The 27459-nt window shown below is 36.8% G+C and overlaps 1 protein-coding gene across 5 annotated transcripts; it reads left to right on the top strand.

Annotated features, from left to right (window-relative positions):
• Positions 1-1403: 1403 nt before the first annotated feature.
• On the top strand, positions 1404-24854 carry LOC121967588 (nucleoporin nup211-like). 5 transcript variants are annotated; one of them, XM_042517909.1, is made up of 7 exons: positions 1404-1700; positions 1820-1922; positions 2373-2446; positions 2525-3271; positions 23895-23978; positions 24393-24442; positions 24618-24744. In XM_042517909.1, the coding sequence occupies exons 1-6, from the start codon at positions 1494-1496 to the stop codon at positions 24420-24422; spliced, it is 1245 nt and encodes a 414-aa protein (XP_042373843.1). In that variant the 5' UTR covers positions 1404-1493; the 3' UTR covers positions 24423-24442; positions 24618-24744. The 5 variants fall into 5 exon arrangements, with proteins under 5 accessions (XP_042373843.1, XP_042373840.1, XP_042373842.1 ...); XM_042517906.1 differs by lacking the exon at positions 24393-24442 and having other exon boundaries at positions 24618-24854; XM_042517908.1 differs by lacking the exon at positions 24618-24744 and having other exon boundaries at positions 23895-24035; positions 24393-24434.
• The last annotated feature ends 2605 nt before the right edge of the window (positions 24855-27459 follow it).

Genomic DNA, 27459 nt, shown 5'->3' with positions numbered 1-27459 from the left:
TATACAGTATAATATCAAATATAATAATAAAAGAATACTGAGAATTTGTGAATCTCCCATCGTAAATTTTTCTTTGGGAATATCACTTGTATATAAATATATAAGATAGAAAATAAATACTTAATCATAAGAATCTAGAAAAGTAATAGGCAACACAATAAATAGAAAGCAATAAATCATGTACCATTCAAAATCTCATGTCATTATACATATTATAAGGCAATGGAGAAGAGAAACTTTACAAAATAAGTGAGTTTATTAAGATAAATGTTGCATCAATAGATTCAGATATTTTGGACAAATAAAGGCGAAAAAAACTTTATTAAGACGTGTAGCAGTGATTTAAAACACATGTCAATTTTAACTAAGTAAACAACCATATTACCAATAATAAAGTGCAACGAGTAGTTTTTACAGGAAGATAATAAACTACTTTTACAGGGCTTCTATGTCAATCAAATAATGACTTGTAGTTGTATCTATTATATTATATGACGTGAAGAAAAATAGGGTATCCCATATTGTATATAAAAATTTCATCCAATTGATGAAAAAAATATGAGAAATGATCAATTTTTACCATCACACATACAAATAAAATACGTACATATAAATCGGTGATTACACAATAATTAAGGTAAGTAGTTGTTGCTTAGACGAAAGTGAATACTTACAGTAGTAGATTAAAAAAAATACAAAGTGCCACGATTACTTCCGAACAAATCAAAACAATAAAGTCAAATGATGTAATCCCAATAGATATATCACCTGCCTACGAAAAAGAAATTGAATAAGAGCTGAGGAAATGAAAAAAGAGTACTTAATTAGCAAATTGAGTTTTGATTCAACAGTGGAGGAGGTTGATCTAGAAGAAAGGAAGAGGTAGAATCGTGGAGGAAGGAAAAAGAGAGGCGATAACGATCGAAAAGAGAAAAATGTGTTGGATTAAAAGTCCATAGAAATCTAAGGATGAATAAATGATTTTTTTTTTATTTTCTAAAGTTTACTTGGGATTTAAAGTTTGTATCCAAAGAATTTTAAAAGAATGTATTAAAATTCATGAAAGTTTGGATATCAACAAATTTTCATAAAATTAAAAAAAAAAATCAAATTTCAATGTCTTACTTTTTAAACTATATAAAAATTTAATTTAGATACTACTCAATTAAATTTATAAATATTTAGATTAAATACCTTTTTAAAATTCATAAAAGTCATAGTACGTAATTATATTTATATTGAATACAGCCCGATGTATACCTGTACATATAAAAAAATTCAATTTATTTTTATTTTATTTTATTAAATATTATAATTTAACTCCCAAATCCGTAAAGGGACAGGACGCTTTTAGAATTTTTAATTATTTTTTTCTTTTGGATAAGGCGTTTTAAATGAGAACGGCGGAGCCTGGCTTGTAGTTACGACTGCAACGGTCATCTCTTGGTCTTCCACTGCTATTCGCTCACTCTGCTTGCTTCCTCTGCGCATCCATGGGCGACTCCAAGAAATCTTCATCTTTTGGCACCGAGCGACGCATATGGGAGCGGATCCTGGAAAGCCTAGTTACGGCGATGCGATCCCAGCAGTCGCAGATCAAAACCCTAGTCCACGATCGGGAGTACCTCGAGCGGTACATCGAAATCATGCACGACCGTTGGGCATCCAAGGATGAACTCCTCCGCTCTCGTATCGCTAAGGTATTGCCGCTGTGGATTCCATCTCTAATTGTCTAAATCAAGAAGCTCATCGGTTTAGAGTGTGATGATTTTTCTAGGGTTTATTGAAAGTTTGTTTCTTTTCTTTTCGTGGCTGGTAGTTGAATGAGAGGGAAGAAAAAGGCCGTAAGGTGCAAGCGGCTGTGTTGGATCTCGCTGTTGGGATTAAGCAGAGAGAGGCTCTTCGCTTCAAGAAATACTATGGTTAGTTTTCTGATACTGCAATCTTTTTCGTTCATACATTATGCTTCTTGGGTTAGTTTCCATTTTGTCTTTTGGATGCGTCTGAATCCAAACATACTATTGTTATCCACAGTGGTTTCGTAACGATCTGACAGTGTGGTCTTCTGCCAGTCTTTCTTATTCGTAAGTTTTTTGGTTCTGGGTTTGGCCTTAGGTTTTTGAATTAACCATTTTTTTTTTTTGCATTTTTTTCCAGGCCGATCCTTGTATGATAACGAATTCTTTGTTTTTTCTTCTTACTTGCTCGTTATGTGGGTAGAATATATAACACTTATAAAAGAAAAGGGAAACAAAAGAATACATTTTGGCTCTTAAAAAGTGTTCTTTTATAATTTTTATTATCAAAGTTGATTGATATGAAACCATCTGTGATTCTACACATTCTTATTTGCCTCATGCTATATTTATCAGAACAAGCCGAGAATGATTTGGAGGATTTATATGCATATGCAGAGAATTTAACAATGGAACTTTCAGCGCTTAAGGTATAAGTATTTGGATGCATATTTAAACTTTTTGCAAGTGTTGAAAATGATTTTCTCGTTTTGTTTTCCATTTTGTAGGAAAAACTGAAAAATAATGATGCTGAAAGAGCAACGAGTGAGGCTGATCATTTGATAGCAGCAGATGACTCGGAGAGAGGTGAAAGCTCTTCAGCAGATCTAAGAGGAGAGCTGCAAAAGCTGAAGCACTCTTACAAAAGTCTTAGCTCAAGAAAGGAGGCTGAGGTCTCTGCTTTGATGGCAGAAAAAGTTTTTGTATGGAACCAGTTAAACAAAATGGAAAGTGATTATACTAGTCTCCTCAAGGCCAAGCGAATAGAAGTTGAACAAGCTAATGAGACAACACAGAAGCTCCAATCCTGTCTAGAAAATTTGAAATCATTAATCAGTGAGAGAGATGGAGCCATTGCTAAATTGGAAGCTGAAAGGGCTATGCTTGGGTCAGATTTAAGAAGGCACACTCAGGAAGCTGAAAGAACCAGCAAAGAAGTGGAGAAAATTCAATTTTCTGTAAAAAAGATGGAGTCATTGGTAAAAAAAAAGGATAAGATAATTGAAGATTTAAAGAGTAATCTAGCTAAAGTTGAGCAGAATTTTAGCAGAGATAGTAGCAGTAACTCAAGAGTTTTTGCAGACCAAAAATCGCAAAGAAGATCAAATGATTCTTTAGTCGCACCAGAAGTTAGTCAACCAAGAAGGGGTTCCCGGAAACGTAGTTCAGAAAGTCCAAAAGTAAGCAGAAGTAAAAAGCAGAAAACTGGTTCTAAAGACCCTCCTAATGTATCACATGCTTCTTCTTCAACAAATGTAAGTTTTTACATGAAGAGAAATTAATTATCATTTATTCATGTTGTCATTTTTTTTCTGCTTTGTACCATTAGCTCATTCTAAGTGTAAGATTCTTTTTTATTTCTATTTAATTTTATCACCATTCTGAACTCTCCTTTGGTCATATTTATCTAACCAAACTGGAAAGGCTCTAGGTTACTAGTTCACTGGCCGAACTATTGGGTCAATTAGTTGAATTACTTGTTGAATCAGAAATCAACCCAGTCAAGCTAACTAAAATTCAGAAATTGGGTATTAAAAAAATTAAGTAATATAAATATATATCTATTTTTTTAAACCTGAAAAATAAATATCTATGATGATATTGAATATTAATTTAAATATCAAATAAAACCTATAACTTGTAAATTATACATCTCAATTCTCAAGCATAAAGTTTGTCAAATTTTATTAAATACATAATCATTCAGAAAATTGCATTTCAAGACAAGTTATAAAGGAATTTAATGATATATAACGATCAAAAGTTATGCAATTTTTTATATGCAAAGTTTATAACTCCTATCAAAGCATACTGACAAAATGATACCTTTTGGGAGCACTTCAACTGGTGCATTGGTGTTGCAATATGTAGGATCACAATAAGCACTAGGGGGGAGGGCGGAGGGATATCGCGCTTCATTTTTTTCACTTTTTCAGAAAACACGAGAGATAAACGTAGTTTTGATGCTTTAGCGAATGCTTTATTTTTTTCACTTTCTCAAATCAGATAGTTTTGAAAATGAAAAGATTCAAGAGAAAGCTGATTGCTTTGCTAAAAGCTGTGGAGCAGTCGACTGCTTAGTACCCCAGTCGATTGGTACCTATTTTCATTTCGAGCATCATTCTGAGTTAAACGTTAGAAATGCATACACAACTAAGTTCATGAAAGAGACAGACATAGATATAGACATAAAACTACTCATTCTAAGACATAAACAAGAAAATTCACACGCTACCAAATAGTCATAGATATGAAAAGCCACACACATATCGCATACTGAAAAAATTAAAGTTACTACAGGAGTGTTTTATGGTGTTTGAGATGGATATATAGAGACAACATGTCTAAGAAAAAATCACACTCAATACCAACTAAAAGCAGACAATACGCCTAAGCATCATCACTAAGTGCAGGAGGAGGGGGAGGTCCCTACTACGTAGCATCGCATTATCTCATACATCTCTAACTGGCGTTGCTGAGAGGCACCCATGTTCTAGCGGATTCGCTGAATCTCTCGGCGAACCGTCTCCTTCAAATGAGTCATCTGATCCCCTAATGTCATACGCGCCAGCTCCGGAGGAGGAACATCCTCCACCTCGTCATCAGAGTCTATCGCAGCTTGTCCATGCCTACGACTCTAGATCATCACACCCTAACGCCACTCAATCCCTGCTAGAGACAACTGTCAGGCCTCGATTTGATCAAAATCTTTGGACAACTGATGTTGTTGACCCCTAGTGACATCTATACCTCTAGATACGAAAAATGAGGTCAGAACATGACAAAATGGCATGTACAACTTCCCCTGTACAGGGCTAGAAAAGTGCACAATGCAAAGACTTGTAGAGCTATGTCGAAATCTACCCTTTGCTCTAGGACATACATCATGACTAGATGGGGTAGCCTTATCTTGGCTTGCCCTCTAGTGACAATGGGTAAGATACATGCGATAACAACCTATAGAGGATATTACTAAGGGCTGACATATGGGTGACCTCAAAGATGTGCTTAAGAGGATCCCTAGGAGCATTAAAATAATGCCGATGTATCACCTCTATAGACAAGTGGGAAAATGACTCACTAAAAAGCTCAACAACATTAGGAAAGCATGTGAAGGTGCTATCTGATCCCCTACATCCTAAGAATGACCCTAGAATGCTAGGAGTGAGTTCAATGTCGGTCCCTCCAACATGAGTCTCAAACGCCTGATTATCGCTACTAGTGATATGCAGGTTATTATAGAACTCCTTACAAAGGTCTATATTAAGCGTACAATAAGCTAACTTATCTAACAAAAAAAATGCATGATTATGTCTATTATGTTGGGGGCTATCTCGACAACATATGATATATTGAGATACCGACAATTCATCATTGAAAAGTCGGTACTCTGAAATCGTCGCCGTGCTTCCTCGGAAGGAAACCAGTCCGCCATAGCCACTTGAGTGGACTGTCGGGAGGTTCCCAACCTTACGTTTTTACCTAACCCTAAACCATGCAAATGCAAGACAATGTATCCAATTTTGACTCGATCAATGGTGATGATCATGACAACCATATACAAGAGTTAAAGTTAGCCACTAATCAAAGAAAAATGGGAGTTTTGAATTCAGAAACAAATTTACCTACGCTCCATTTGGCTCGGATTTGAAATGCGATGAAGATTTGAAGTGACCTCAAAGCAAAACCTAGACCCTAGCCTTGGATCTTGAGTTTTCTTCCAGTGAAGAACAGAAGTGGGAAGAAGCTAGGGAGGTGTGATCCGAAGATTTTAGAGGAGTTTTAGGTGGTTGGAGGAGTTTAGGAGAGGCGTGCGTGGGCTGAGAACGGTGAGCTGCGACCGAAACTAGGGTTTCTGTCGGCCGCTTGCCGCACATGATATTTATAAAACCCTGCTTACTAGTTGACTTGTGTCTGAGGCAGTCGACTGGTACATAATTGCAGCCTATTTTTGAACCCAATTTCAGAAGTGTATCATAAATTCTATAGACCTTCAAAATTTTCCAAATTTGGTGGAGAAGTCTGTTTTACCATTGTCTACTTGGGGAAAATATATTTAAAAATATATATCTTGAATCCCAAGATAGATACAAAATTCAAAACTAACTAAATGGTTTAATTGAAACTGGACCTAAAGTCCTAGTTTTGGCTTCCTCTTGATGTATTTGCCCATACCAAATCTTAATGCATTTCTTGCATTTGTTTACTTTGCAATTTTACATTCAAAACATAATATCATGTCTTTATAAATATAAATCATAATTCCATGCATGAGATTCAACTTTATAATTAATATGAAATTTCCAATTATATTCTAGGAGCTATGGACACATTAATTTTTGCACAAGTCTTCCCAATGATTGGTCCAATGAAAGATTAATCTCTCTAGTTGACAAGTTTGGCTTAAAGTAATGTATCATAACTAGCATGATGAACCAAATGCATCTCCCTAACATCTCACATGATGTCTAATTGAAGAAATACAAAAATCAAGGTTTTTTAAGTCTTTTGTGAGATGCATTAAGGTATTGTCTTAAACATAAGCTATGGGATCATGCAAGGCTATTCCCACTACTATACAAAACACATACCAAGTTCTCTCCTAAGTGATGTGAACTCGGTTTCAGGTAAAGGCTTGGTAAAGATGTCGGCAAGGTTAGACTTAAAATCAACATACATAAGTTCAATATCTCCTTTTGCCACATGATCTCTAATGAAGTGATGCTTCACTTCAATGTACTTTATCCTAGAGTGATGTACCGGATTTTTAATCAAATTGATTGAGCTCACATTATCACACAAAACTTTGACTTTGAAGTAGTGGAGCTCATAATCCTCAAGGGTATGCATCATATTAGATCTAAAGGTAATTAGACGGAGCAAAAGCCGCCATAGGACAACAACCATTATAGTATATTCGGGCACCACAATTGATCCGATAACCAAGAAGGAGACAAAAGGAAAGGAACGCATGGTATTCAACTACAAAAGACTTAATGACAACACACACAAAGATCAATATAGTCTCCCTAGAATCAATACCATCATCAAAAGAGTTGGACGAAGCAAAATATATTCAAAGTTTGATCTCAAAAGTGGCTTCCATCAAGTAGCTATGAGCCCAAAATCTATAGAATGGACCACTTTCTGGGTTCTCTATGGGCTATACGAATGGCTTGTCATGCCCTTTGGGCTTAAAAATGCTCCATCCATTTTTCAGCGCAAAATGGATCTATGTTTCAAAGGTACGGAACAATTTATCGTTGTTTATATTGATGGCATTCTTGTATTTTCCCAAACAGCTGAAGATCATGAGAAGCACCTCAGTATAATGCTCAATATTTGTAAAAAAAATGGGCTTATTCTTAGTCCTACCAAAATGAAGGTTGGAAGCTGTACAATAGAATTTATGGAGCTTCTATTGGGAATTCTAAAATAAAATTACAAGAACATATTATTCGAAAAATTGCTGACTTCAAAAATGAGGAGCTAAAAACCACAAAAGACCTTCGATCCTGGTTAGGTCTACTTAATTATGCTAGGAGTTATATTCCTGAAATGGGTAAAATATTAGGCCCATTATACTCCAAGACCAGCCCAACCGGAGAAAAGAGAATGAATTCGCAAGACTGAACCTTGATCCATAAGATAAAAGGTTTAATTACTCAACTTCCTGATTTGGACCTTCCTCCTGATGATCGCTTTATTATTATAGAATCTGATGGCTGCATGGAAGGGTGGGGGGGGGGGGGGGGGGGGGGGGGTCTGTAAATGGAAACCCTAAAAGTTTGATCCAAAAACATCAGAAAAGATTTGTGCATATGCTAGTGGAAAGTTCAATCCCATAAAATCAACCATTGATGCTGAAATATATGCACTTATGAACAGCTTGAACAATTTCAAGATCTATTATCTTGATAAGCAGGAGTTAATTGTGCGCACTGACTGCCAAGCCATAATAAGTTTCTTTAATAAATCTGCACAAAACAAGCCTTCCAGAGTCAGATGGATTTTCTTTTACTGACTTCATTATCGGCCTTGGAGTACCTGTTTATTTCCAACATATAGATGGTAAGGATAACCTCCTTGCTGACTCTTTATCACGACTTGTTTGTTTTCTTACAGCATCATCATGGCAACTCGAAGAGAAGGGGATAAGCCTTCTAGCCCAAATAGAAGCAGCAATCATACAAGTCAAGAGCTAGCCCAACCCAGTTGCAGTACAACATTTGGAGAATATCATCAGCTCCATGATGAGTACTCCTCAATTATTGGTGACCTCCCCACAGGTATCTTTTTCAAAGAAGAACACGACAACGGAGAAAAGCTCGCTGAAATTAAATATCAAGCCTGTGAAGAATTATTGGACGCATACAGAGAACTTGAGCACATCCTCTAGCTCAAGGAATATCTTTTTCGAAGAAACAAACAAAGCAGTGACCCTAACACTGGGCAAAGGACTACCAGCTATCCAAGAACAGCGAAGGAATCTCTTTAAGACATATGTACAACTACAAGAGATAATCCACCAGATCTGCATGACGCCTCCGTGAAAGAGTGGTGGACCCATAATAAAAGTGAATTGAGCCTCGGGGAGCCGTTCACTATAAAGTAACTTTATAAAAGTAGCTTTAAGTTGATATGATAAGATCTCTAGAATCTTGTAAAGAGTGATATGGTGAGCTGTAAAGAATGACGATGGGGCCCCATGAACACCCGGTTCTTATCACCTCATCTCTATATAAGTCATCTGGACGCTTCATTGCAAGACACAAAGGAAATCATGCTACAAGTCTTACTTTGAAAGCATCCTTAAGAGCAAGCTTTTTCCTGTAAGTTCTTTACTAGTTCTCTTGTACATTATCTAAGTTTATTTTTAAGAAGACGTTTCCACTAAATTTTCTGGTATCAGAGCTAGTTTATGGCTGAGTAAACACTATTCAAGATTTCTCTAGTAAGAAGTAATTGTGATAATTAGTAAATTAATGAGCTTTATTCCCAGCCTTCAATAACAGATATCTTTTTGAAAGTATATCCAAAGTATGCTAGTCCATAAGGTTTAAAAGGTAAACTGTAATAAGGCGACCAGTAATGGTTACCTGAATTGCAAAAGGGTAGGTCCTAACTTGGACAAAGGCAAAAGAGGTCATAAATCCAAGGGCACACCTACATGAGCTAAAGAAGGTTACACCATACTCTAAGCCGTAAAAAAAAAAAAAAGGCAGCCCGGTGCACGAAGCTCCTGCCATGCGAGGTCCCGGGGAAGGATCCATTGTACGTAGCCTTACCCTATTTTTTGCAAGAGGTTGTTTCCAGGATTCGAACCCGTGACCTTTTGGTTACATGACAATAACTTTACCGTTGCGCCAAGGCTCCCCTTCATACTCTAAGCCATAAGCAGTTGAGAAAATAAAACCTTAAGCTAGTCTACTTTTTGAAGTGTTAACCAAATAATTAACTGGAAAAAGGAGAGGTGGAGCAAGATTATAATATGCTGGATCATCTAATGTTTCTTGAATAAGCACTGCTTCTTTTGTCTTGTATTTACCACTTTTATCCGGAATATATTCATATTCGTCTGCACCGATTATACAATCACAACAATTTCGACAGCCTAGGCAAAGGTCGTTGGCCATTGTTGATGTACATATATTTTTGCTAGTGGAGCCAAAGCCTTGTATTCCTCGTTGAGTGGTTGTCTCAAATTCTTGTACCAGCAAAATTTCAGGTGTGGCAATTAATTCAACTAGTAATTATGCCACCTTCTCCTTTTCTGCAAGGTGAATATTAATATCACTAATATTAAAAGCAATAATTTTTACTTCACCTTGATAATCAGAGCCTATGACTCCTCCAACAAAAATTCCCCGAAGTGATGCACTTGATCGTAGTGCAATTCGTTCATATGTACCTTGTGGTAACTATAAACATATACCAGTGTGAAGAATAGTCATTCCTTTAGCAGGAATCATTTGTGATTTGTACACTGATAAGTCATATCCAGCAGCTCCTATAGTTTTTCTTTCTGGAAGTAACGCATCTGGATAAACTTTCTTGACAAGAAGAGGTGCTTCTTTTATAAGGACAGCTACAACATGAGTTCTTAATTCGTCTTCATCACTTTGTACTTCTTTATCTCTACTGTTGTACCTTGGCGGAGTACTTGCAGAAGCAGCTTGGTAACTTTCAAAGTGTAAAGAAACACTTCCATCTAGTAAGTTTCTTGTATTTACCTCAGTAGGCTGCATAGGAATGTTGATTATAGATTGTCGTATAATCCAGTTTTGTCCTAAGACATCCCTGGTGCTGTATCTTCTTCCTGGAAGGGCTCGAACTCCGTGATTGGCGAGATAGTCAACTACATTTTCCACTTCATAGGTAAATCCAACATTAGGTGTGTTGGATAATCTGCCCAGTAATCCTCTTGTCACCATGCTGTCAATTTTCATAACCGCGAGCCAAGATAGAAAGCTGCACATTTCTATAGAAATCAGAAATTGTTAACATTGTGTCAGGAATAACATATACCAGTTGACTCCCGTGAGAAAGGTCTATGGTGGCAAAAATTGCCTGGTCACCTTACCATCTGTTATCTCGGAATACTAAAGCTAGCGTTCCTTCTTCTTGTCGGTGAAGAATTTGAATACGGATCTGGATTACTCCTATATGAATGAATCGCATACCGCTTCTTAGTAGTTGATTAAAACTTTCTGGTTGGATGAAGGCACGATCCACTTGATTTGTGATAACTAGGATTGCCTCTTCATAGCGGTGCACATAAACAGGCAATTTCGTGAGTGGTATAATACTTCAGCAGGAACTATGGATGCCCGTTCTTGCATAGAAAGTCTTAGTTGTACTTGAGGGTCCATCTGTTGTTCTAGTGTTTGATTATGTGGACTCTTTCTTGTAATTTGTCTAGCTACTCTTTGTAGAGTGCGTTGGGCATTATATCTTCTTCGTTGTCCTTGACGATAGCTTCGAATTTGATCCTCAAATAAAGGGGTTGCTTTAGTTCTTCTTGTGATTGTAGTAACAGGAGGTTCTGAAGTTGAATGTCTAGCAGCCATAATTACTTTCTAGCCTTTTCTTCTTCAAAGGTTTTGAAGGGATCTTTAAAAACTAATAATTTTCCTGGGTTTTCCTTAGTTTTTCAGAAATATTTAAAGTCTTGATTCTTTCATCTAGGTTGTTGATTACTTCGTCATGGATTATAGTAGTGGTTGTTGTTCTAGCCTCTATTCTTTTGATTCGATCTTCAAGAGACTCAAGCTTCTCTAAGATTGTTACAAGCAACTGTATTTGGGTGTTTGCTTGCTTAATTACAACAATTGAACTGGTTAAAGGACCTTTGTGTTCTGCAGGCTTGCATAAACCAAGAGCTGGTGTTTCAATGTTTTCGGTGGTTGCTAAGGCTTCTTTGTAACTATTTGTTGCTTGAGTGTTTATATAACTCATGTAGAGGTCTAAGCCTCTAATTTTTGTAACAAATTGTCGATCTTAGCAAGTTTTCCTTTTAGATCTGAAAACACTCTCTCAGCCTGCCTATTTTCTGCTACCAATATTTTAACGACTTCTTCCAACTTCTGGTTTTGTAATTTGACAAGGTTTTGAAATGCTTAATATGAACTCTACTAGATAAACATATTTTATCATATATGACTGAAAGGTTATGAGCTAGTTCTTTTGTTGTTGGCTTTGTTTATGTGAGATCAAGGTACTTTAGGTTTGAAGTATGTGACTTGGTATACCATTCCTGAATAGCTTCTTCCCATTGTTTAGACATATAACCAACTTTCTAATAGACGGGCTTCTGGCTATCCACCCTTCTATCAGGTTAAGGCTTCTGGCTATCCACCTCTCCTTTTTCCAGTTAATTATTTGGTAAACACTTCAAAAAGTAGACTAGCTTAAGGTTTTATTTTCTCAACTGCTTACGGCTTAGAGTATGGTGTAACCTTTTTTAGCTCATGTAGGTGTGCCCTTGGATTTATGGCCTCTTTTGCCTTTGTCCAAGTTAGGACCTACCCTTTTGCAATCCAGTTAATCATTACTGGTTGCCTTATTACAGTTTACCTTTTAAACCTTATGGGCTAGCATACTTTGGATATACTTTCAGAAAGATATCTGTTATTAAAATGGGAATAAAGCTCATTAATTTACTAATTATCACAATTACTTCTTACTAGAGAAACCTTGAATAGTTTTTACTCAGCCATAAACTAGCTTTGAAACCAGAAAATTTAGTGAAAACGTCTTCTTAAAAATAAACTTAGATAATGTACAAGAGAACTAGTAAAGAACTTACAAGACAAAGCTTGCTCTTAAGGATGCTTTCAAAGTAAGACTTGTAGGATGATTTCCTTTGTGTCTTGCAATGAAGCGTCCAGATGACTTATATAGAGATGAGGTGATAAGAACCGGGTGCTCATAGGGCCCCATCGTCATTCTTTACAGCTCACCATATCACTCTTTACAAGATTTTAGAGATTTTATCATATCAACTTAAAGCTACTTTTATAAAGTTACTTTATAGTGAACGACTCCCCGAGGCTTAATTCACTTTTATTATGGGTCCACCACTCTTTTACGGAGGCGTCATGCAGATCTGGTGGATTATCTCTTGTAGTTGTACATATGTCTTAAAGAGATTCCTTCGCTGTTCTTGGATAGCTGGTAGTCCTTTGCCCCTGTCAGGCCACTGCTTTGTTTGTTTCTTCGGAAAAGATATTCCTTGAGCTGGAGGATGTGCTCAAGTTCTCTATATGCGTCCAATAATTCTCCACAGGCTTGATATTCAATTTCAGCGAGCCTTTCTCCTTTGTCGTGTTCTTCTTTGAAAAAGATGCCTGTGGGGAGGTCACCAATAATTGAGGAGTACTCATCATGGTGCTGATTATATTCTCCACATGCTGTACTGCAACTGGGCTGGGCCGGCTCTTGACTTGTATGATTGCTGCTTCTATTTGGGCTAGAAGGCTTATCCCCTTCTCTTCGAGTTGCCATGATGATGCTGTAAGAAAACAGACAAGTCGTGATAAAGAGTCAGCAAGGAGGTTATCCTTACCATCTATATGTTGAAAATAAACAGGTACTCCGAGGCCGGTAATGAAGTCAGTAAAAGAAATCCATCTGACTCTGGAAGGCTTGTTATGTGCAGATTTATTAAAGAAACTTATTATGGCTTGGCAGTTAGCGCGCACAATTAGCTCCTGCTTATCAAGATAATAGATCTTGAAATTGTTCAAGCTGTTCATAACTGCATATATTTTAGCATCAATGGTTGATTTTATGGGATTGAATTTTCTGCTAGCATATGCACATTTTTTGCTGTTTTTGGATCAAACTTTTGGGATTTCCATTTGCAGATCCCCCCACCCTTCCATGCAACCATCAGATTCTATAATAATAAAACAATCATCAGGAGGAAGGTCCAAATCAGGAAGTTGAGTAATTAAACCTTTTATCTTATGGACCAAGGTCCAGTCTTGCGAATTCATTCTTTTTTCTCCAGTTGGGCTGGTCTTGGAGTATAATGGGCCTAATATTTTACCCATTTCAGGAATATAATTCCTAGCATAATTAAGTAGACCTAACCAGGATCGAAGGTCTTTTGTGGGTTTTAGCTCCTCATCTTTGAAGTCAGCAATTTTTCGAATAATATGTTCTTGTAATTTTATTTTAGAATTCCCAATAGAAGCTCCAGAAATTCTATTGTACAGCTTCCAACCTTCATTTTGGTAGGACTAAGAATAAGCCCATTTTTTTTACAAATATTGAGCATTATACTGAGGTGCTTCTCATGATCTTCAGCTGTTTGGGAAAATACAAGAATGCCATCAATATAAACAACGATAAATTGTTCCGTACCTTTGAAACAGAGATCCATTTTGCGCTGAAAAATGGATGGAGCATTTTTAAGCCCAAAGGACATGACAAGCCATTCGTATAGCCCATCAGGAACCCAGAAAGCGGTCCATTCTATAGATTCTGGGCTCATAGCTACTTGATGAAAGCCACTTTTGAGATCAAACTTTGAATATATTTTGCTTCGTCCAACTCTTTTGATGATGGTATTGATTCTAGGGAGACTATACTAATCTTTGTGTATGTTGTTATTAAGTCTTTTGTAGTTGAATACCATGCGTTCCTTTCCTTTGTCTCCTTCTTGGTTATCAGGTCAATTGTGGTGCCCGAATATACTATAATGGCTGTTATCCTTTGGCGGCTTTTGGTCGGTCTAATTACCTTTAGATCTAATAATGCCTTTACATGCCTTCTGAATGAGTCTTGCATTACTGGGGTTACATGCTTGAGAGGTCTATCCTCAATAATCAAATCAGGGTTTTTTTATTTCCAAATGGCATTTAACTTGGTTTTGATACCAAAATTTCATAGGATCCTCCCCAATGTGACCTGTTTCAGTAAGGTCTTTTAATAATCTATTAAAACGTGTACCTTGTACTAATGCCTCAATAATATGAACTTGTTCCTGTATTTGAATATATTATTCTTCTTCCAAGCTTAACTCTTCCAGTGCTGGTACTACAACTATTTCCTGCTGAGTTTTAATAGTAGTAACATTCTTGTAGAATGTTACTTCATTGCCTTCTATCCTTAAGCCACCATACATTGATCTTATAAAGTTGTAGCCAAGAATCATTGAGATATTACCTAATGATAATGGAAAGACATATGTATAAGGAATATGAAATACATGATCATTTATCTTCAAACCTCCATTTCTCAGCTTCTTAGTGGCCTTGGTTTGTGAATTTATACCACTGAAGTTTACTACAAAGGTATTGTCTTCCACAGCTTCTTTTGGAATTGTTTGTTGATCAATACAACAAGTCGTTGCTCCTGTATCAAGTATAGCATTGACTTTGAATTTTTCAACCCCAGGTATATCTATTTCAACTGTCATATTATATAGCCCATTAGTTCTTCGTTTGGGATGAGCAACTTTTTCAGCGGAAAATGCCTTTTCTTTTTCTTCAATAATAACATTGATTTCCTCCTCAATTGTTGCCTGATCCTTTCGGAGGTCATGAATTTCTAATTCCAAAGCATCATTTTTGTACTTGAGTTCTTCAATTTCTGTGTCAAGCTCCATGCGTTCAGAAGATATGTTTCTTAATAATGCTTCCTTTTCTTCAGCTAATTCTTGTTGAAGATTTTCCAATTGTACAACAGCCAATATTTTTAAGGAATCCAATTCCTGTCTTAACTTTGTATTTTCTGCTTCTAACCATACTATATATGTTGTTGTTCATGAATAAGCGAGGTTGGGCTGAAAGGAATATGTTGCTCTTTTTCTACAAGAATTTTGATATCAAAATAATTAAGGGAGCACATACCACATGATGTAAGGGTGCATTTTTCACAATGCATCCGATGTTTCTTCATAGAATCTCTTCTACAACAGTGACATTTAAGAAATTCAAGAGTCAATTCTTGATTCATCTTCCATATGTGGTTGCAGTCATGCTGTTCCTTGGTTACTTTGACCAATGGTTGCCAGCCACTGGTTTTTCCAATCATATAACAATTCTTCTGTTCAATGAAAACACATAGGTACTCATTAGTTAGTATAGAATTCATGTGTACTTGCTGATCTTCTCCTTCTGAAATGCTGTAAATAGCATCAGATTGTTCATCCCCTTCCTGTACTGACATAATTTCATAATCTTCAGGAAGTTCAAGCCCTTCAAACATTGCTACCCTTTTCACATTTTTATATTCTCTTGGGCAGTCTCTAGCAAAGTGCCCCTCTTCTCCGCACAGGAAACATTTGCAATTCTTGTTTCATATTAAATGCTTCTTTTCTATACGAGCATGTGAATCATGGGGCTTGCCTTTGTAGGTAGTTGATCTTCTGATACCAAATCTTCTGTGAGTATTTTGATAATATCCAGGAATTGGAATTTGATTGCAAAAAGATAAATCTTTGAGAGACCTGTTGAAAGTAGCCTTCTTGCATTCTTCCTCGAGGTATTTATAAGTGAATAAAATCCTTGGATGTACGCCAATTGTGTTTCCCTGATATTTTTCCTCAAAAGTCATTTTAACTCTTCGGCCAAGATCCCCAGGTAATTTAAACCAGAATTTTCAGTAAGTTCAGGGCTAGTAAAAAGTCTTCCGGTCTTTGCTGCTAAATGTATATAATCATTCATAAAAGGAATTATATCTTTTATTTGTGAGCAAGATAATCGTTCTAAATCACGATAAGCATGGTCTTGCATATCTGTGGATCCTTGGAAAGGATCTTCTAGCATAAAAACTCTTCTAATTTGAGAAATTATATTGTGTACCATTTCGTCCTTCGGCATCATTAACAAGTTCTTGATATTCTGTGGGGAACACCATTCTCCATTGTATCCAGGTTAGCCTTTCTGTTTCTCCAAGTAAATTTTCAATAAAATCTGCTTTGTCCTGCGTATCAGTAAAGTTTTGAAGGGCTACAACATTTTTAGTTATACCTTCCCATCTGAGGAACACATCCTCCATTTTGCCAAGCTGTGTTGGTAAGGTGAGTAATACTCCTGTTTGTTGGTGGGCTGCAGGTCAGTTCCACCATTCATTTATATCTTTATGTTTTAATCACGCCCTCCTTTTGGTTATGCAGGTAAGTTAATATTACTTACTGGTTCAACTTTAAAACTTCTAGTGGGAGGATATCCCACAGGATTCATAGTTGTGTCTGGGGGTAATCGATAATGAGAGGTTGCTTCTTGAGAATAAACTTGTTCTGCTATTTTTTGAAGTTGAGGATAGTCTACTAGCCAATCAGTATCAGGTTGAGCTTCAGCTTCTTCCTGTCCGGCTGCAACAATAGTAGGTATCCCACCATCTTCTACTGTGGAGGCAAATGGATTAACAAAGTCCTGATCCAATTAGTGTTGTCGTATGATGTATCCTGAAGTGCTAAGTATTGTAGATAATCAATGTACTCATCAGGATTGTCGTCAAAACCGGCTGTGATAATGTTGGATAAAGTTTGTAGTTCTTGTAATTCTTGTATATGTTGGCGTGTGTGTTCCTGGATATTATCCTGAAAAGCCATATACTCGGCCTTGGTTGTGGACAAAGCAACACAAGGTTACTTTCTACTACTTCAACTCACTAGAAATGATCAAAGAAATTGACATCCACTACTAGTACTTTTTCTATCTAATTTACAACCCGCATAATTGGAATCGGTGTATCCAACTAAATCAATATTTTGAGTCCTGGGATATCAAAGACCTACATTAAGAGTACCTTTAATATATCTGAATATTCTTTTAACTGCTATTAAGTGAGACTCTTTGGCACAAGTTTGGTATATTGCACACATAGCTACCGCAAATAAAATATCTGGTCTACTAGTGGTTAGGTACAACAAGCTATCATTCATACTCCTATATTGCTTTGGATTGATTAATTTTCCTTCTAGATCATTATCTATCTTAATATTAGTTCCCATAGGAGTTGACATTACTTTAACATTTTTCAAACTAAATTTCTTGATAATTTCCTTAGCATGTTTGGTTTGATAAACATGAGTTCCTTCACTAATTTGTTTTACTTGTAATCCTAAGAAGCAGGTTAATGTCCTACTAGACTCATCTCAAATTTATTTTCCATGTGTTTGATGAAGTCTTCAAGAAGCTCATTATTTGTTGAACCAAAAATGATGTCATCCACATAAACTTGGGCAATAAAAATATCTTTATCCTTAGACTTTAGAAGTAAAGTTGTGTCAATTTATGCTCTTCTAAAGTCCTTAAAGGAAGGCGAGCCTTGGCGCAACAGTAAAGTTGTTGCCATGTGACCAAAAGGTCACGGGTTCGAATCCTGGAAATAACCTTTTGTAAAAAGCAGGGTAAGACTACGTATAATGGATCCTTCCCTGGGACCCCGCATGGCATGAGCTTTGTGCACCGGGTTGCCCTTTTAAAGTCCTTAAAGATTAAGAAGGATGAGAATCTTTCATACCAAGTCCGGGAGCTTGTTTTAAGCCATATAAAGCTTTCTCGAGTTTATAAGCATGATTTAGTTTATCTACACTTTCAAACTTGAGTGGTTGTGCTACATAAACTTCTTCCTTAATAAACCGATTGAGGAATGCCGATTTCATATCCATTTGATGAAGTTTAAAACCCATGTGAGCGACATATTCTAATAAAATCCGAATGGACTCTAACCGAGCTATCGGAGCATAGGTTTCATCATAATCAAGTTTCTCAACTTGATTGAACCCCCTAATCACTAACGTAGCCTTATTTTTAGTGATTTTACTTTGATCATTCAATTTGTTCCTAAAAATTCATTTTGTTGTAACAATTGTACTATCATTGGGTCTTGGAACTAACTCTCATACTTCTCTCAAATTTGTTCAACTCTTTTTGTATTGCTAGGATCCAATTCGTATCAATTAGGGCTTCATTAATCGATTTTAGTTTAAATTGTGATATTAGAGCAATTTGACTAGTATGATCTCTAAAGTAGGATCTAGTCCTTACTCCTTGTGTAACATCTCCAACTACTTGGTCAATAGGATGATCTTGATGAGGCCTTAAAGTCTTAGAAATAGTGGGTTCATCACATTCATGGTGATCATTGTTTACATCGCTTCTTTCATCATTCAAAGCACCTCTTCCTCCCCTTGATCAATACCCCCTAAACGTAGGTTTTGAATTGCTTGGGTAATGTTTTGGTTTCTTTCATTTATATCCTTATCAATGGAGGATTTCCTAGGGTATGTTCTAGTAGTTTCATCAAATTCAACATTAGATGATTTCTCAACCGTTTGAGTCCTCTTGTTGTATACTCTATATCCTTTACTAGTAGATGAGTATCCAACTAGGATTCCCTCATCTAACTTAGACTCAAATTTTCCTAAGTTATCTTTGGTATTTAGGATATAGACTTTGCAACAAAAAACTTTGAAATAGTGAATTGTAGGAATTGTGTCATTCCATAATTCAAAATATGTTTTTCCTAAAAACCTATGGATCAAGACACTAGGTAAAGAGTAAGCATTAAGCATGGTTCTAGCCACTTCTTGTAGAACTCAAATTTTTCCATTCTACTATCCCATTTTATTGGGGTGTTCTTGGACAAGAAAATTCATGCTTATACCCATTTTCTAAACAAAACCTAGAAAAGTTAGAATTATCAAATTCTCCACCTTGATCACTCTAGATTCGGTTGATTTTGAGATTCTTTTCATTTTCTACCCTTTTACTAAATCCTATGATTATTCCTAGAGTTTCATCCTTATGTTTTATGAAATAACCCAAGTATATCTAGAAAAATCATCAACAATCATTAAGCAATATTTGTTACCTATCCATGAAGGAGTATGATAATAAAAAAGATCTAAATGCAATAATTCTAATGGTAATGAAGTACTAGTTAGAATTTACCTTTGTGTGATGACCTAGATTGCTTGCCCTCTTGGCATGCATCACACATCTTGTCCTTGACATACTTGACCTTTGGTAGTCCCTTTATTAACTTCATTTTGGCTACCTTGGCTATGTTCTTCCTGTTAATGTGTCCATGTCTTCTGTGTCATAGCCATCTTTTTTTTCTTTTGATATGAGACACTTAGTAGAAATGTTAGAAGCGTAGGAAAGATCAACATAATAAAGGTTTGTTTTCTTATATCCTTCCAACACAAAATTTTCTAAGCTATTGTGTTTAACCAAGCACTTATTTGAGTGAAACTCTACATTGTATCCGGTGTCACATAATTGATTAACACTAAGTAAATTATTCTTAACTAATAGAACTTTTATGAATGATGATTATAGGTGATACCTCAATTGTACCTCTACCTATAATTTTGAGCTTTTTACTATTCCCAAATGACACCGTTCCTTTCTTTATGTAGTTAATTGTGGATAACTTGCTCACATCCTTCCTTTTGAACCTCCTAGTTCTTCCCATCATCTTTTTGATGTAGTGAGCAACTTCACTAGTCGACATTTCTTCATCGCTATTTGATGATTTTTGCTCGGATTCGGATGATGAAGATTCTTCCTTTTCCTTTTTCTTCTTCTTCTCCTTTTCTACAATAAGAGCTATATTTTTCTCTTTTAAAGACATAAGTTCAAATTCACAAAACAATTCATCAATCTTAATTAAGGATAGATCTCTAGATATCTTGTAAGTATCGACCATTGATGCCCATAGGGTATTTCGAGGAAAGGATTGAAAAACATACCTGACTAGATATCAATTTTCAAGTTTCTCACCTATGACATGAAGCCCATTCACTATCTCTTTGAATCTACCGTGCATTTGGCTCACGGTTTCATTTGTTTTCATGGTGAAGGTTTGAAGTTAACCCACCAAGAGATCCCTCTTAACTCTCCTTGAGTCTTGATCCTTCATTCAACTCGATGAGCTTTTCCCATAGGTCTTTGGCGAAGTTGAATGGTCCTACTTTGTTTATTGTAGGGTGGTTATGACCTTTGCATTTGCTTGAGCCTTCTTTGAAACTTTTTCAACCAATTTTTGGTTGGAAGAAGTGCTCCATGTGGATCCAATGGTTTTTCGAACCCATTTATAATACTAAACTAATTTTCAATATCATTCATTAGATAATATGCAATCTCCTATGTGGATACTCTATTCTACCTTTCCAATATGCAAAGTTGTTGCCGTCGAAAAAGGGTGGTCAAGCAGTGCTATATCCCTCTTGTAATGCCATCTTGAAACTTCGGTTGAAGGTTAGTTTTTCCGAGGCGAGCCTAGCTCTGATACCGTTTGTTAGGACCTTTTTGTCCGACTAGGAGGGGTGTGTGAATAGCTTCTCTTCGAATTTTACCAAAAACTTGTTAGCGGAAGCAAAAACAATAGAAGTATTAGAATGAAATAACAAGAATGCAATGCTAACTCCATGATTTGCTTGATCTTCACCTCCTTGAGGTGACTGATCTAAGGGTCCACACACACAGTCAAGCTTCCACTATGATCTTTTCCTTCTCAAATCAAATACGAAGGTGGAGAAACCTTTACAAAATGATCTTTTCCTCTTACAAGATCAAAGAATAAGTTTGGGAGGAAGAGCTTGAGAGTATGAAAGTTTGGGGGTCACTTGGAGAGCTTAAGGACATTTTAGCATGAAAGAGTCGTCTTCTCTTAAATCCAAAAACTTCTTTTATACTTTTCCATATACATCAGTCGATTGGTGTTCACAACAGTTGACTAATAAGCTTCAACAACACTCGTGGATTTGTGGAATTTTCTGCTGTCAAAGCTTAACAGTCACATATCAGTCAACTGGTAGGCTGCAACAATTCTGTGCATTTTCGGATCAAGTATCAGTCGACCGATACAAGCATTAGTTGACTGGTACATCTCAAAACTGAGGTTTGAGCAATTCAAGTATGACCTTTCATACTTGAAGCTTACCCATAGCCTAGACTTACACCTTGAAGCAACTTCCATCAGCCTCGCACCCTTAGGATGCTTCTGAGCCTATGACTCCTCATCCTTGCGCTTGCCTTCAAGTGCTTCCTTTGGCTTCATCATGCCAAGTCTTCTTTTGCCAAGAGGTCGCACCTCTTGGACTTCATCGTCGAGAGCCACACTTCCGGACTTCGTCTGCCAAGACTATAAACTTGGACTTTCGTTGTCAAGTCTTCATACCTGGACTTTCTTTTTACCTATTACTCAATATTCATGTTAGATCACCAATATTGCCTAACTTAAATTTATTTAATCAAACATCAAAAGTAAATGATACTTGGAGCAAAGCAAGATTGCGCCAATAGAATCCTTCTTTTATAGCCTCTTCCAGGCGCATGTACCAGCTTCGGATGCCTCACCGAGGTCTATCTAATCCACCTTTGTCGCTATCTTATCCAACTTTGGGCGCCTCGATCCCTTCTGGGTGCCTAGGTTGCTGACGTAGTTGCACCTCGGCGAACCTCTATCAGAGTTGCCTTTATCCCTTCTTGGGCGCGTGGATCACTCATGAGCACCTAAAAGCTGATGTGTGTCAACCAACCAGGGTATGTCAATTCAGTTGTTCGCATGGCTGGATTTGTGCCATTTTTGAGCGCCTGGATCTATATGGTTGCTCGAGCACTTGGGTCCTTTCTAGATGTCTAGAATGCCCTAATTCCAGCTTTGATTTCCTGTATCACAGAATTAGCACAATAAACATAATATGAAAGATAGTATAAAACATTTAGAAAGTATTGGATTGCCCAGTCCTGACTTTTGGATTTCGCTAACCCTAGGTCGGACCGACGCCTACTATCCCCTTAATGGAGAATGCGCCCTCACCTACTTCTCTTAGGAGAATTTATCTGTTTCCAAACATCCGGTCTTCTTGACTTGTTTGGACTTTTGTTCAATAACCGATCTTGACTATAGGTGGTATACCGAAATACCGATTTTTTTTGTATACCATATATCGTACCAAAATATTTGGTATACACAAAAATCATACCGATACCGTACTGAATTTTCAATATGGTTAAATTTCATATCGTTTAGTGTAAAATTTCGGTATCAATACGGTATACTTAAAACTTTGATATAAATGTTATATAGATATCGGTAATAATATGAAAGATAGCATAAAACATTTAGAAAGTATTGGATTGTCCAGTCCTGACTTTTGGATTTCGCTAACCCTAGGTCGGACCGACGCCTACTGTCCCCTTAATGGAGAATGCGTCCTCACCTACTTCTCTTAGGAGAATTTATCTGTTTCCAAACATCCGGTCTTCCTGACTTGTTTGGACTTTTGTTCAATATCCGATCTTGACTATTGGTGGTATACCGAAATACCGATTTTTTTTGTATACCATATACCGTACCAAAATATTTGGTATACACAAAAATCATACCGATACCGTACTGAATTTTCAATATAGTTCAATTTCATATCGTTTAGTGTAAAATTTCGGTATCGGTACGGTATACTTAAAACTTTGATATAAATGTTATATAGATACCGTATCGAAATTTTTGGTATACCATTAAATCGTTATGGTTTGATATATTTCAATACGGTATGCGCGGTATACTAAAATTTCAATATTTTTCCCCACCCCTAATCTTAACCTTCGAGACTTCCCTCTAGACGTCCGATTCTCGACCCACTAGACTTTTACCTGGTGTCCGGGATCCCAGGACTACCCGCCTAGTATCCTCAACCCCTAGGATTATTACCTGATGTCCTTGATCTGTCAAGTCTTCTGTCCTATCTACTCGATCATGACTTTTTTGCCCAATCCATTCGACTAGGACTTCTTTGCCCAGCTTCAACTAAGACTTACCTACACACTTAGTTAAGCTCGTTAGATCACAATAACCCTTAATTTTGAATCTTTGTCAATATTAAAATACAAGTTTGATTAGTTAGCTTTCAGCACCAACACAATACATATGAAGGGAGAAAGATTGGCTTAGAGAATGATTAGTTAGAGATTCATAATATTGATTATTGAAAGATAGTTTTACCCTTGGTTTTTATCAAATGAAGAGCTGAGGGAAACTTTTGGAAAATTTTAGTTTTGACGAAAACTGGCCAGATTTTATCACCTGCTGGTTTGACAAAAATTGGCCTGTTGAACTAAGTTTTTTACTGGTTCAATTGCACAACTGATCCACTGACTGAACCAGACCAGACTGGGAGCTAGGTTCCATGATAGTCCTGGCTAGTCCTTTCCTTTTCACCATTTCTATTTTCTTAGTTCTACATAATTGGTGAGTTGGTTAATGTTTGCTCCTTAATTCCAAATTTGCAGTATATCTCCTTTTTATAAAATAGATGTTTTGAGCATCTTGTTCTCGAGTTATATTGCTTTAGCTTTGATGCATTCTTCTCTCAAGAAAGTTAATCTAACAAAACAACATTTATGTCAGGCACTTCAGCTACGTTCTAAAGAAAGACAGACAAGGACCATGTCACCAGCAGGGAGTCCAAGATTGTTTTCTTCAAATTTCAAGGTTCCCAAACTGAAGGACTCATCTCCTAGAAGCACATAGTTGGAAATTTGTAATTGTGTAATTCCGTCTAATCTTATTCTTGATCTTTTAGTTTGATTGATTTGTGTTCCTTGTGTAATCTCCATGAAACTTTTAATGACTAATGTATCTCAAACATCTTTTCTGCCAAAAAGAACCCTCAACATATGTCCATATGCCTTTCTAAAGCATCCACCAACCAACTAATAAGGCAGCATAATGCAAGTATATTTGATAGATGGATGAAAATATACTATTCTATTTCTCATAGTTAAATTTCAGCGCAATCTACAAAGGTCATTGATACAGAGCAACAACCTTTGTGTGCCATAAAATGTAGTTGTCTTTATGATCATTCAATACAAAGGTCATTGATTCAGATGCCTTTTCATGTAGAAATCAAGTGCTTTTGTACTGGAATTTTGACTTCGCAAGTATTGATTACGGTAAAATCTTCATTTCAATTCAAACTATCTCGGTCTTGAGAAATGTCTTCAAATTGTGTGATTACGTATTGTATACTTCCTTTTTTTTTTAAATGAATGTTTTGAGCATCTTCTTCTCAAGTTATACATCAAGAAAGTTAATCTAACAAAATATCATTTACTTCTGGCACTTCAGCTACGTTCTAAGGAAAGACAAGGACCATGTCACCGACAGGGAGTCCAAGATTGTTTTCTTCATATTTCAAGGTTCCCAAAATGAAGGGTTCATCCCTAAGAAGTTCGTTGGTGGAAATTTCTAATTTTATAATTCCTTCTGATTTTATTTTTGTTCTTTTAATTTGTTTGATTAGTGTATATTCTATTGTTATTTCGTAATTAGCTCTATGTATTTTCCCTGAATTTTGTAATCTGCATGAAACTTTAAGGACTAATGTTATCTGAAACATCTTTTCTGCAATATATGTGCATATGCCTTTCTAAAGCATCCAGTAGCCATCTTATAAGGCATCATAATGCCAATATATTTGATTGATGGATGACAATATACAACTGTACTATTTGTTTCTCATAGTTAAATTTCAACATAATCTGTCAAGGTCATTGATACAGAGCAAGTTTCAAAATGCAAGATACTTTTGGTTTAAAGTTATCATGTATAATCTTAATTATGTAATCATACAACTTACGGAAAATGTAACATAATTTGATGTTGTTTGGTTATTACTATATTATCTTTAGTTTAATAATGATAATATTATTATTAATAGTGATATATATAAACAAATAAAATGGATAATATTTTAATTTATTATTATTATTTTAAAAAATAGATTATTTTATTGGACTTTAAATTAAATCTATTTAATTTATCCCAACTATATTTAGAAGTTAATTGATTTAATTTAATTAAGGTTTTAATTAAAATATCAAAGTTTAAAAAATAAAAAAATCCTTCATCATGTTCCTCTCCCACTTTCGCTCCTGTTGCCGGCCGTTCACCACCAACTGCCACCGCCCGCTACTGCCATCTCTAGTTGTTGTGCCTCTGTGTCGTTGCCAGACGTGCACGAAGCTCAACAGTGACATGTGCAAGTGAAGGAATGTGACGCTTGTTGCCATTGTCTGTTGTCACCTTCAGCATCACCTCGCTACCGATTTGGCATCGCCTCGCTCGACGACTGCGCTTAGCTCCGATCATTCAGAGGTTAATTTCATATTTTTTTTTTACTTAACCTCCGGAATTGAGAAAAGCCTTGACAACTCAAGGTTTTCCGATTTCGAGTCAGATGCCCAAATTGATGACGCTTGCTGACGTTTCATAATCGAGAAAAACTTTGGAATTCAGAAAAACCTCGAATCAAACACCGTTATTATGGATAATCGTGGGAGGATAACCAAGGTATCCAAGGTAATCTGGAACCAAACACACCCTAAATGTTTAATTGTTTATGGGATTTGAAGTCTCTACTTTTCGGTAGTAGTGAGTGAGGGCCGGGAGGTTAGTGAGAAAAGCTCCAACTTTTCTCTAGGGTTTCTTTGTGCTCTGGTGGGTTTCTTGCTTACGGATAGCCCCCAATCATGACCGGAGGTGGTTTTCTTCCACCTCACCGGTAGGAAGGCGGTTCTCATGCAGTTGTGGGTGCCCTCCATAGGATGGGGGGGGGGGGCTTTCTTAAGGGAGTTTGGAGGCCTGACCATTATGGTAAGTGACCATATAACAAGCTCCTTTCAATTTGTGTTTTTCCGACAGTTTTTGGCATTTTCGGCGGTCTCCGATGATCTTCACTAGCGTCGACCATCCCCTCTGATCAAGGGTCGCCCCTCCCCTCCACTGCTGTGCTGCCAAGTGGTTGGAGGAGGTTTGGAGGCTTCCCACTCACTAGAAAGTTGGTCTAAGACAACTAATGCAAGGTGCTCTCATTGGACAACTTGGGTGGTGAGTCTCTTTCCCAAGGTACAACTGGATTTTTCTCTCAAATGGCAAAGAAGGAAAGGAAGGGGAAGGGTTCTTCTAGTCAAAAAGGACCTAGGGATGTGGCAAATGATACTGATGAGGTGGATCAAGAGTCCTATGTGCTAGAAATAACTGACAAAGTGGACCAACTGGACAATAATGACTTGAAAGAACTTGATGATGTGGATAGTGTGGCTGATGAGGCAAGCATGCCACAGAGGACAGAAGCTTCTCCTCAACAAGCTCATGCTCATGGAAGAAACACACCACCACTAGTGGTGGAGGAGGAATTCTGGCCGGAGGAAGTAGAGCAGCAACAGTCGACAACTGAAACACAACCGGACCAAAACAATGAAGCTGTAAACAATGGGAGGAATGTGTAGCCACCACAGAAGAAGAGTTGGGTGAATCTATTCAAGGACAATCGGAAAACAAAGCTTGCTATAACCTTGATCAGTATGAAGCAAAGGGAGAAAGGTTAGCCTTCGCTTATGATGATTTAGACAGTGTGGAGGATGCAATGGGTTTTTGTCTTGTTGGATGCTTCATGGGTAGGCATACGGGTAGAGATGGTATTCAAATTATTAGTTCTCAATGGAAGACTCCTCACAAATTCTTCATGCACAATAGCGATGGGTAGTCTATCATTTTGACAAGGAAGAGGACCAGAAGAAAATGCTATAAGGAGGACTTTACTTTGTATTCAGTATTCCAATGTTCTTGAAGATAATGCCAAAATGCTTTCTTTTCAACGAGGATAGACGTTTTGTACCCGCTTGGATACAAATTCATGGGCTCTCACTAGATTGTTGGTCTCAAAAGGTTCTAAGCATGATTAGATCGGAAGTAGGGGAACCATTGTAGACTAACAATTTGACAAGAACAAGAGAATGCTTGGAGTATGTCTGTCTCATGGTAGAGATTCCGAACCTTGGGGACTAAATTCATGAGGTCCCCATCACCCTTCCTACTAGAGTACAAGTGGACTTGAGAATAATCTATGAAATGGTATTGGATTTTTGTCAAAGATGTAAGAAAATGGGGCATCGCTTGGAGACATGTC

The sequence above is a fragment of the Zingiber officinale genome, chromosome 3B (assembly GCF_018446385.1).
Source record: "Zingiber officinale cultivar Zhangliang chromosome 3B, Zo_v1.1, whole genome shotgun sequence".
In the NCBI taxonomy this organism is placed as follows: Eukaryota; Viridiplantae; Streptophyta; class Magnoliopsida; order Zingiberales; family Zingiberaceae; genus Zingiber; species Zingiber officinale.
This window is presented reverse-complemented; position numbering and strand designations above follow the sequence as displayed.

Coding starts and splice junctions, on each gene's coding strand:
- LOC121967588 (XM_042517906.1), top strand. CDS start 1,494: ATGGGCGACTCCAAGAAATCTTCATCTTTTGGCACCGAGCGACGCATA. Junction 2,447..2,524: donor TGGAACTTTCAGCGCTTAAG/GTATAAGTATTT, acceptor TCCATTTTGTAG/GAAAAACTGAAAAATAATGA. Junction 23,979..24,617: donor TGTTTTCTTCAAATTTCAAG/GTTCCCAAACTG, acceptor CTGGCACTTCAG/CTACGTTCTAAGGAAAGACA.